Source organism: Myxine glutinosa, chromosome 2 (genome assembly GCF_964187855.1).
Source record: "Myxine glutinosa chromosome 2, kmMyxGlut1.1, whole genome shotgun sequence".
NCBI classification, from domain to species: domain Eukaryota; kingdom Metazoa; phylum Chordata; class Myxini; order Myxiniformes; family Myxinidae; genus Myxine; species Myxine glutinosa.
The window spans coordinates 12,345,495-12,357,877 of NC_136262.1; the positions used below are offsets into that span (position 1 = coordinate 12,345,495).

General features: G+C 44.5%; 1 protein-coding gene across 3 annotated transcripts in view; it reads left to right on the forward strand.

The window, feature by feature from the left end:
* Positions 1 to 12,383, forward strand: part of RBCK1 (RANBP2-type and C3HC4-type zinc finger containing 1) — a 108,750-nt gene that overhangs the window by 95,559 nt on the left and 808 nt on the right. For all 3 annotated transcript variants that reach the window (XM_068108719.2, XM_068108721.2, XM_068108720.2), the window contains exon 13: positions 7,725 to 7,868. In XM_068108719.2, coding sequence (XP_067964820.2) covers positions 7,725 to 7,868 — 144 coding nt within the window. The remainder of the gene's footprint in view (positions 1 to 7,724; positions 7,869 to 12,383) is intronic.

The following is a 12,383-nucleotide window of genomic DNA, read 5'->3' on the forward strand; positions in this document are numbered from 1 at the left end:
GAGAACACCCTCTGTGTTTTCTGAACGGTGAAGTGGCTTTCCCTGAATTTCCTGGCTACATCTGGGTGTTTGATGGTGAGTTCGGCCATGTCCTTCAGGTGCACTGGTATCCACCTAGCATAGTGGGTGTGATCCAGTGCATGGAACCAGGGGACCAGCTCTGTCAGAGCATCGAGGTACATCATTAACGATCCCTGCCTGAGAGAACGCACATACACTAGAACCAACAGTTCTAGTTCCAGCACGGTTGCCCAGTAGTGAAACTGGGGGATGTCTTCTCCTCTCTGGCAACACCAGTCTTCAAACTCCGGAAGGTCCTCTGCATCCCTGGTTTCTCCCAGACAGTAGTGGTTGTAGGCACGGTGTTGCAGGATGTACAGTGCTGCTGCAGTCACTTGATGTGCTCTTCTTGTGCGCAAGACATGGGATGCTCGCAGGAATGAGTCTGCTGTCCCTGCTGTCGCAATCTCGGCTTGCACAAGTGCTTGCACCCAACCACTCCCTTTCAGCCAGTCCCCCAGTGTCCTCAGTGCCGCCATCTCTATGTGGAGGCCACCAAACATCACCACTATCTGGTCTTCACCATAGCTCTCTGGCCACTTCCACTGTATCTGCTTGGCCAAAGCAAACAGTGGCTGATCAACGGTGACCACTGGTGTCTGTCCAGGATTCAGGTGTTCCACAGCATTCTTCACGACGTCCATTGAGTGCCGGATCATGGCCACTGTGTGGGCACTCTCCAGGAAGAGTGGAAGCAGCGACGTGGGGCAGATGACTCGAGCATCTGGTGGCTGTCGGCTGGCATGAAATGCAGCCCAAGATGTGTTGTCATTGTCCACTGTACCAGTGTTGTCTTCCAGGACTCGCTTTGCATTGCCTAGCCATTGGTATTCTTCATCAGTCTGCTGTTTGAAGTCTCCTCTGGTCAATGACGCCACTTTAGCAGCTGGGACAGGCGACTTCTTGATGCTGCTAGTGACAGGGGGTACATCAGTGTAGTAGTGCGGCAAGGGGGCGACTGTCTTGGACCGTGCATCCCCAGATCCTCCAACAATGACGATACTCCGATCCACTCCTTCACCAGTGTAAGAAGGATGTTGTATGAGGGAGATAGCGGTACCATGGAAGGAGTCCTTTGATGTTGTTGCACTGGGGTTGTGATCTATGTTGTCTACAGCGGCAGTTGTAAACACTTTGCCACGCATCTTCGGAGGGCAGACCACTCGTTCTCTGTGAAACTGTTGGCAGACACTGTTGCCCATCTGTGCTGAGAGCTGGAGCACTCTATCATAGGAGATGCTCAGGCCAAGGTGTAACAGTCTGTCGACCAATTCCTATTAAGTTGTTGAAATTAAGTAATTAATAAATAAATTAATTAAATTAATTAATTAAATTAATTAATTAATTAATAATATTAAGTTGAAATTGGTACCATTGGATTCCTTGCCCCCAAAAACATACATTTAGATACCAGAATCAAGTCAATAGCTGCATTACGTCCAGAGATAATAGCAAATGTAGATTTCAAGTGGCGGCCATTTTGAAATCCAATATGGCGGACATAAAGAGAGAATTTCAAGTGGCCCAATATCTGAAAATGTTCGCAACATATTAATGTACATTTGTGCCAAATTTGGTGCTTGTATCACAAAATGCACAATTCTTTTGAATATTTGGGCTAAGCCGCCCCACTATTGGAACAAATTGACATCTTACGAATTGATATTACAAATTACGAATTGACATCTTTTCAAATTAATTGATATGAAATAGACAAAGCGTAGAAACGAACGAAGAACCGTAGAAAACGAAATAACTGAAAAATATGTGCAGGAATAATTGAGTACTTACCATAAAGTGCCATCCATAAGTATTGGAACAAGGAAGTAAAATTTGTTTTTTTGCTATATACTCAAGAAATTTGGATTTGAGATCAATCCGTTCATCTTTACCTCATTATACATACCTGTACCGAGTTTGACTTGGATCCCTTCAGCCGTTCTCAAGTTTTCGCGGAAACGAAAACCTATCGTGGATGGACGGCCGGACCCGAAAATATAATGCCTCCGGTAACATTGTTTCCCGGAGGCATAGAAAATAGGACTGGGCCCATCTCCACCAAATTTTGCATACCTACTGGACGCTGGTAATACCCTGGATCATCAGCGGCACAGCCTTTCCCATAGCCAATGATGCTACCCTACAGCTTTGTGCTGCACACAAAGGAAGAAGAAGAAGAATGACCCAGGGTAACGTTCCCCCGCTCACAACGACTTGTTAATGCTCGCTAAGGGAGCAGGTGTTTCTCGGCAAGCAAATTGACACCGATGGTGAACATGTGGATATGTATGGGACATATGGACAAGCTTTGCAGGATTAGAAAATATCCCAGGTAGCAATGGAGCAAGATGCCGAGAGCCAAATAAAAAAATCGTTTTTCCAAGCTGAAGTTGATCACAGCATGCTTATCGCCATGTGACATGAAGTGCGGCTGATGGTTCGAGCATTTGGTGCTTTTAGAGAAAAAAGAGCAAAAACTTATTTGTTCTTACGAAGACCTAACACCCAAATATCGGCTTTCGCAGAAGGTGGTATTCCGTTCCCACCCTTTTAAAGCACTGGAACAAAGAGTAGGATTACCCGGGGATTTGATTCAGGAGATTGAAGGAAAGTGGAGGTGAAGCATCGGTTGGATTTTTTAATGTTCACAAAGAGATTGTTATTGCATTGAGCTTGACTATCCTGGTAGGCCTGGAAAAGATTGAGAACCAAGAGCAGGAGGTGCATCACGACAGCAGGTGGATTATTGAGCCATCAAAGTACTTATGCTGCCATTTTGGCAAAAAAAACCCTGACATCCTTGATATTACACAAAGCTTCATTTTCCCCACATCCATTTTTCATAATCATTTTCAGATGATGCCATTGTCTTGATCTTAAACAAATATCGAGCGACGCTGTAAACTTGGCTAACCCCCGCTCTTGCAGGGAAAATGGCCTTAAAATGCCTGTTGTTGTTGTTGTTGTTGTTGTTGTGATGTAAACTGTGATTGTTTAGCCGAGTGTTTCTACTTGGACAGTAAGCTAAAGGTTTAAAAGATGGGTGCTCTCTTTTTCAACTGTACTCAGCCCGGATGTCCTCTACGACTCGACTAGGACGTCCTCTTCGACTCGACTCGAACCGGACGTCCTCTTCGACTCGACTCGAACCGGACGTCCTCTTCGACTCGACTCGAACCGGACGTCCTCTTCGACTCGACTCGAACCGGACGTCCTCTTCGACTCGAACCGGACGTCCTCTTCTACTCGACTCGGACATCCTCTTCGACTCGATTCGAACCGGACGTCCTCTTCGACTCGACCCGTACGTCCTCTTCGACTCGACTCGACCCGTACGTCTTCGACTCGACTCGACCCGGACGTCCTCTTCGACTCCTCAACCCGGACGTCTTCGACTCCACTCGACCCGGACGTCCTCTTCGACTCCACTCGACCCGGACGTCCTCTTCGACTCCACTCGACCCGGACGTCCTCTTCGACTCCACTCGACCCGGACGTCCTCTTCGACTCCACTCGACCCGGACGTCCTCTTCGACTCCACTCGACCCGGACGTCCTCTTCGACTCCACTCGACCCGGACGTCCTCTTCGACTCCACTCGACCCGGACGTCCTCTTCGACTCCACTCGACCCGGACGTCCTCTTCGACTCCACTCGACCCGGACGTCCTCTTCGACTCCACTCGACCCGGACGTCCTCTTCGACTCCACTCGACCCGGACGTCCTCTTCGACTCCACTCGACCCGGACGTCCTATTCGACTTGAACCGGACGTTCTATTCGACTTGAACTGGACGTCCTCTTCGACTCAACTTGAACCGGACACCCTCTTCGACCCCACTCGACCCGGACGTCCTCTTCGACTCGACTATGATTGCCACTCTCTTTCCGTCACTGCTTCCTGGGCACTCGCTGCCAAGCATAGGAGCACGAATGGCCTGAACATGAGAGGGTCTTTCTCCAATGGGGGACAAATCAATGCCCCCCTTGCTCTTCTCTTGATGCTATGGAAAGCAAAGCCCCTAATCATTAGGATCTCCTACAACGAAGCTGAGTGTCTTGGCTGGTCTCTCTCACATCGCAGGTAGGTTAGTAGCCTCTCCGTATTCTACCACCTCCTTCTTGGTCTTGTACTCTTGCCTCTGTCCCTCCCGGTAACCCTCTTATTAGCCCCCCACCAGGATCACTGCTCACCTTCATTCATTTATTTATCTTTTCTCTCAAATGTGGAACCAACTTCCCCAGTCTGTCCAGTCCCATTCTTCCCTCCAGGGCTTCAAGACAGCTGTTCACCACGACCTTGGGTCATCCCCCATCCACACCCATGATTTCTTATAACCCAAATGACCCCATTCCCAAAGCTTCCTTTTTCCTGGTTGTTTTTAACCCCTCTCCCTCACCTCTTTTTGTTTGTTAGTTGTCAGTTGGTTTGTTCCTTTTCTGTTTCATCCCCACTTTCCCCTTCTTCTTCTTCCTTTGTTTCATTCAGCTTGTGTGCAGCTTGTTCACCCCGATATGTCCGTCTCCCCCTCTCATTGATCTATCCCTCTCACTTCCACTCTGCTGTTTGTGTTTCTCCCTTCAATTCTACTCCAGCTCTTCCTCGATCATTTACACAATAATGAAACAAACTTTGTGAAACAGAAATCGTTGCTCCACCTTGCGGGTAGTTTATTTAAATTATTTTTCATGATTGATCAAACAACCAATCAAAGAAACGCGTATAATTTGCTGTAAATAATTTGTTAATAGATTATCCCGTCGTTATGAAATTATTCAGTTTATCTTTTATAAACTGTGGAATTCCGACAACAAAATTACAATGACTACTGTGGATGTTGAGTGCTCGAGCTTTTTTCAGAGCTCTTTTTGCTGAGAAAGCAAGGGAAAATGCTAGGCCCAGACAAACCGAAGATTTCAATTGAACAGGCGAGGCTCGACAGGACGTACATTGGAAGAATTCATTCAAGAATATCATCAACTTGCTGGTGCTGGTTGGTTGATCATCTTGAATCACTTGCGTGGCACGGATGCCAGCGGCAAGCTGTAAGCGGAGTCGTTAGGCCGTCCCACTCGGCTCTTCCAGATTTTATAATTTTAAAAACTTGCACAAGTTAAAGAATCCTTTTGGTGGAAAAAAAAAAAAAAGTCCTGCGGAGGACATGCCCCCCCCCTCTGGAATTACCTCCCACGACTGCCGCCCAACCCTATATCCCCTCCCCCCCCCATCTGAAAGCGTTCATAAATAAACCCCCAAAATTGATTGTGCTCCCCACTACCACCCCCATCTCAAAGCGTTCATGAATAAACCCCCAAAAATAGATTACGTGCTCCCCAAGACGAGTGAAATTTTCTGCTTTGCTAATTCGTGATGCTTCTGTGCAATGTCATCGAGTATTTTTGGTGGGGGACTTTGCAATATCATGTCGCGGTGAATCGGTTAATAGCCAGGCCGGCATTCACTAGTGCGGATAAATCGTGCAAGTTATCCCTGTGAAGGAGTTTTCAGTCCTGACACCTCCTCACTTTTTTTTTTTTTTTTTTGTATACAGGATCGAGGCTTGTGTAAGAGCTATCATCAAAAACAAAACATACAATAAAGACACACAAAACATACAATAAAGGGAGCGGGAGACGAGATGGGGACAGAGAGGGAAGCACACAAGTACAACAGCAGAGAACAGGGACATCGGAAGATCTCTGGGAGGCGGAGGGCTTGGGGGGCGGGGGGGTAGTAGAGGTATAAAGCACATGGACACTGCTAGAACTTCCAGGAAAGAAAGAAGTTGGTATTTCAAAAAAAAGTGGATCTGGGGTGAATTAACGGGGGTAGAAGAGATCAAGATTTTGGATGGGGGAAGATAAGAGATGGTGGTGAACAGCTGTTTTAAAGACCTGGAGGGAGGAGTGGGATTGAAGAGAGTGAGGGAGTTTGTTCCAGAGGCGGGAGAAAAGGGGAATAAAGGAGTGAAGGTGAGCAGAAAGTCTTGATTTTGGCAGTTTAACCATAAGAGGGTTGCAGGCAGATCTTGTGTGACCTGTAGGAATATTTGGGGGACAGAGCCCAGAGAGAGAGAGCTGGGGGGGCAAGGCCAGAGAGGAGTCGGTAGAAGATGGAAAGACCACCAACCTGCCTGCCGTGAGTGAGTGAAAGGCCCTCGGAGTTAGCTTCATCGCGGGAGATTCCAATGATTCTGAAAGCTTTTGTTTCAACAGCGTGAAGACGAGCTAGGTGTGAGGCAGGAGCACCGGCCCAGAGGGGAGAGCAGTACTCCATTGAGCTGCGGATGAAAGCCTTGTATGTGGTGAGGAGCTCAGGTGTGCCAAGGAAGGACTTCGCACGGCGGAGGATGCCCAGTCGGCGACTGGCTTTGGAGGCCAGATTTGAAATGTGGTTTTCCCAGGAAAGATCATGGCAGATAGTGAGACCCAAAAGCTTGAGCGACAGAATTTGTTAACCTGCTGCGCCTCTGATTATTATTATTATTATTTTTCAAGTTACACCATGAGCCTCAACAATTGTATACGTTAAAAAATACGTGTTGTTACCTGCTTTTGAAGAACATAGCAAGTTAATAAATTAAGAAAAGGGGGTTAGGGGAGAGGGGCAGATAATTCTCTTTTTGATGAATTGTTGCACTGGTGTGCGTGCGTGCGTGCGTTCGTTCGTTCGTGAACAAGATATCTGGAAAAGTTCTGAACGGATTTGGATGAAAGTTGGTGGGATGATTGCCCTCGGGATAAGGAAGAATTGATTCGTTTTGGGTGAAGCTCAGGATATTATTCTGGATCCAGGAATTTTTTGAAGGATTTTTTTTTACCATTGGAAGATAGGGCTCATTTTTTTTTTAACATTATCTTCTATATATTCTGTATTTAACATTGTGATATGAACATAATTTTCATATTTGTTGTAAATGTAGTTTAAACTCGTGGTTATGCATTAGAGCGGTGTATTTTGTTAGCAGCGTCGTCTTCAAGGTTCATTTTTTTTTTCTAATAAATACATATTCTGTCATTTTAAAACCACCAAAGTGTATTAGGTTTCCCCTTTTCATAAAATGTGTCGTTTGATACGAATAATGTTTTAAAACTGTTTTTTTTTTTTTTTTTTTTTTTTACCTCAGAAGAGATAACATTTACCTCGGTGAATGTCAATCGCGGTGTCAGTATTTGATGAACTTATAAAGACTTAGGTGATTTATAAGTGTGACCAGCATGTGCACGGGATTCTTCCCAGAAGAATGAGTGGTCGCATTAGCCTGTACGAATTAAAATGAGCGAGTTTTGTTTTGACGTTTGAGCCAGTTTTATATGTTGTATCCCTAAGGAATGAAACGAACGTTTTCCTGGCTTACAATTTTATTTGAAGTCACACATGCCTCAAAATACACTCACTTATATAGAATTGAACACTGAATCCGAAAACGTAAGTGAAATTGCCTTGTTTTTTTAACATTATCTTCTATATATTCTAAATATATATATATCTGTGCAGTGTCTGTCTTGTGTTGTCTTGTCTTGTGTTGTCGCTGAACTACTCCCTCAAACGTTTGTGAAATCGTACTATTCCAACTTGACCCACGGCGGGAGTATGCACTCTACTGAGTGGCGTTCTAGTTCCGTGTTTGATTGGTGGACGTACCTTGTACACATTCTCTTTTAGACCATGGTGCAGCAGGGTGAAGCAATGCATTGCCCACAGTGCAGGGTCATCCTGCAGAAGAAAGAGGGCTGTGACTGGCTCCGCTGTTCCATGTGCAAGACCGAGATCTGCTGGGTAACCAAAGGCCCTCGATGGGGTCCTGCGGTGAGAATTTTTGACGTACCATATAATGTGGACTGTGGTTTGAATTCAGTTCCTCCATGGGAAGCCAGACTCTTTCACTGAAAATCGTGACCTCTAGTGTTAAGAGTGTGACGTGCTAGAGTGTCCTCTCTGAGCCTGAGATGTCGACGGTTCAAACCCAGCTAAGTTATACGAAAGATTTTAAAATGGTACATGCTGCTTCCTTGTTTGACATTTAGCATTTAAAGGGATGAGCACAGACAAACAATCACAAGTTGCAAATAATAGTGCACGCTTTGATCGGCCTAATGGTCACAAAGGACGCAAACAACAGGCACGAAGAACTAATGTGTAATGTGTTTGATAATGTGGTGTAAAAGATGCTGCATCAATGGTGGTGAAATCAATTTTTTTTGTATCACTTTTAAAATCTTTTTTGCTTCAATTAAATTATATACCTGAACACAGTAGAACACAAATAGCTTTGGTGGCACGATGAAACCCATCCGTTTAGCCACACTCGGACAAAATATTAAGGCATTTTACATCATCTCGACCAGTCAAATTTGCCGTTCGCAGACCCCGCCCATGTCCGTGTTTCTCAAGACTGCATGGGGTAAGACGTTCCATGAACTCTCTCGTATTTTATTAGCCCTCGTTGGACTTCATCCAAAACGGGGGCTTATGGATTGGGTCTCGTTTTTCATTCTTCAGCTTTTGATGAACTTTTACTTTATTACTAGCCGAAACCCGTGGAACATCCACGGAAGGGAGGATGTGGTGTATGGATAGAGTGTACCATTATGGATGGCATAGGGGATTTGCTTGTCCGAGTAAGAGTTAGGAAGAAAGATGAGAATGAAGAGTGCGTATATGAACATCGATCGCCGACACCGGCACAAATGCATGCTCTGGATTGTCCATTCAGTGGACGGCTTGCTTTCGCCTTCGCCTGTCCAATCAGCAGACGGCTTGCTTCGCCTTCGCCCAGCAGACGCCAATACGATGGCGTCGTATCGGTAGTTAATCGGATGCTTTTGGGCCCCAACGTCGGCTAATTCAGATTTTTCGAGTATGGCTGTACGTGATAAACAAAGAGCGCGGTTCATAGATCGTAAATCCATTAGTGCCGTGGGCATCGGGTCACTGGGTGCGGCGTAAAAGGGATAACAAAGTCGAGTCCTTACGCTATTATTATATAGACTAGCCGAAACCCGTGGAACATCCACGGAAGGGAGGATGTGGTGTATGGATAGAGTGTACCATTATGGATGGCATAGGGGATTTGCTTGTCCGAGTAAGAGTTAGGAAGAAAGATCAATTTTCACTTGTGCAAAAATGCTACTCACAATTACATCGCCTGTGCGTCGGCCTGTGATTGAGCCAGAGAGTTGGCCTGTGAGTCAACTTCCTTTCCAATGTCTGCAAGAATTGAAATACTGATTGTGAATGTGTAAAATTATATGAAAGAGGAACATGCATATCAATAGACGATGCCATCGAAAAGGAGAGCAGCTGTCAATAGAAAAGGATGTCTGACGTCAATTTGACATTATTGCACAGGAAATGACAAACAAAGAAACAGTTCATTTCCATCGGGTAATATTACGATGAGAGATCAGCCGATACCTTTATTATGTCCATCAGCATCCATGGCACTTAGAAAAAAAACGCAGCATCAGCCAGCCGCAGCCAACTATCACGTACCGTCTCGAAGTCAATGCCATCCTTTTATCTCTTCGTATACAAGTACAACTCACTGATCGCAACGTCACTCCATTTAACTTTATTAAAATGACGATAAAGACGTGAAACCCGTGGAACATCCACGGAAGGGATATCGTTCGTCTGTTTTCAGCTCGTTATCTTTAAGCTTCCTTACGTCTCGCCACCTGCTACACCTCTCTGAGTTACGAGGATTTAAGCAAACGCACCCCGAGTATCGCAACGTCACTCCATTTAACTTTATTAAAATGACGATAAAGACGTTTCCTTATATATCCTAATTTCAAATGTTCAAGGGAATAAAAAAGCTTCCTTACGTCTCGCCACCTGCTACACCTCTCTGAGTTGATTTATGCAACGCACCCAGAGTATCGCAACGTCACTCCATTTAACTTTATTAAAATGACGATAAAGACGTTTGCTTATATATCCTAATTTAAAATGTTCAAGGGAATAAAAAGACCATTTGGTTCACACCACCCATCACACCACTCGACTGTCCAATCAGCGGACGGCTCGCATCGCCTTCGCCCAGCAGACGCCAATACGATGGTGTCGTAAGATGGCGTCGTATCGGCCGATAATCGGATGCTTTTGGGTCCCAAAGTCGGCGAATTCAGATTTTTCGAGTATGGCTGTACGTGATAAACAAAGAGCGCGGTTCAAAGATGGAAAATGCATTAGTGCCGTGGGCATCGGGTCACTGGGTGCGGCGTAAAAGGGATAACAAAGTCGAGTCCTTACGGTATTATTATATAGATAGATATAGATTATTAATAAAGGCCTCAAGACCTATTCAACTTGAATTAAAAAACGCGACATTTCGGCTATTCAAGAACACATTTGTAACCTGTCAATCAAAAAGGAAAATGTTTTGTTGATCGTCTTCTCAACAAAACGTGTCGACAAAACCAAAGGAATATTCAGGATTTTCACAAAATCACAACTTGAAAGATACGCCAAAAACCTGAGGTGAATTCCGGTGATGCAGTCATCTTCTTCATCTGCGCCTCATTTTCTTCATGTGAAAATGAATCGATTTAAAATTCCATAGAACTGTGTCGTTTATGTATATTTTTATTTTATTACATTCACATAGTTTCACATTCTTGACTTCGTGGAGCTTCAATCTTTTGTGGTTTAAAAAAATAAAATAAAGATGGATTCTTCTTCATCACATCGCATCGCATTCTCTTCCTGTGAAACTGTTTCATAGAACTGTGTCGTTTATGTATATTTTTATTTTATTACATTCACGTAGTTTCACATTCTTGACTTCGTGGAGCTTCAATCTTTTGTGGTTCAAAAAAATAAAATAAAGATGGATTCTTCTTCATCGCATCGCATTCTCTTCCTGTGAAACTGTTTCTCCATTTAACGTTTCCAAAATCAAAACTTCAAAAACTTCTTCACTTCGATTCGAAAAAACTTCAAACTTCAAAAAACGTTTCCAAAACGTCACTCCATTTAACTTTATTAAAATGACGATAAAGACGTTTCCTTATATAATCCTAATTTAAAATGTTCAAGGGAATAAAAAGACTATTTGGTTCACACCACTCGACTGTCCAATCAGCGGACGTCTCGCATCGCCTTCGCCCATCAGACGCCAATACGATGGTGTCGTAAGATGGCGTCGTATCGGCCGATAATCGGATGCTTTTGGGTCCCAAAGTCGGCGAATTCAGATTTTTCGAGTATGGCTGTACGTGATAAACAAAGAGCGCGGTTCGTAGATGGAAAATGCATTAGTGCCGTGGGCATCGGGTCACTGGGTGCGGCGTAAAAGGGATAACAAAGTCGAGTCCTTACGGTATTATTATATAGATGCCAGTTTTATTTCCGTTCATCTTCATTAACGTTGCTTGATTAACAGAGGGTATTGATGGAAAGTCTGCCCGATAGGAGACCAACGAAATGACCGTGTTTTGCCACGATTCGTGTATTCAATATCCACTTATCAAAGAACTGGAAAACAGACCAAGAATTCCGTGAAGGCGTTTCATCAGCGGTTAACCCAATCTCAGTGTGTGAATACTGGTCAAATTCCTTTTATTGCTGGGTTTACGTCAACATTCCTGAATGATGTTCTATCAAGCAGACGCAAGTGCAGCTTCGAGCAGATGTATGTACCGTGTACTCTTTACAGAGTGTTTGTTTCTGCCGAAGCCATTTCTTGGGAAGGGTTATGCTGGGTGGTTTGCCATTGCCTTCCCAGCTTTGATCATCCGTGCTCTGCCATTTTAAATGCTGATCGTTAAGCAAGGAAGCAGCACTTAGTTACTTTTTTTTTAAAGTCTAAATTGTGCTGAGTAGATACTTGAGATGTGTTCATGATTATGGGACACACGAACCCACCATTATTTAGCAAATAATTTGATATCGATGAGTATTATTGGTAAAAATGACAATTTGGCAGAGTAGCACGTGGCTGCTGGTAGCATCATTACTTGGGAGTGCAGATAAAAGTAGGCCCTGTATCTGCTGATGGTATCACCTGTAGGTTAGGGCAGTAGTTTGGCCAAGATCCCATGGGTAACTCGCCATCTCTTCATCGAAAGCCAGCCTGGGATATTATTAACGTCTGTCAGGTTATGCTAGCGGACGGGACAAGCGGTGTAATGTCTATCTGAGGCGAGGTGCATTTTGTGATGCAACGCCGTACCTGTGAAGCACCGATCTGGCAGGTTTGAGTCAGGTGAGGAATCAAACCCAGAATAAGGCAGCCCAAAGATAAGCCCGTTATGAAAGTGAGTGTGCATAATAATCAGGCATTTATAATACGTAATGCCGATATCAAATATTGTCCAT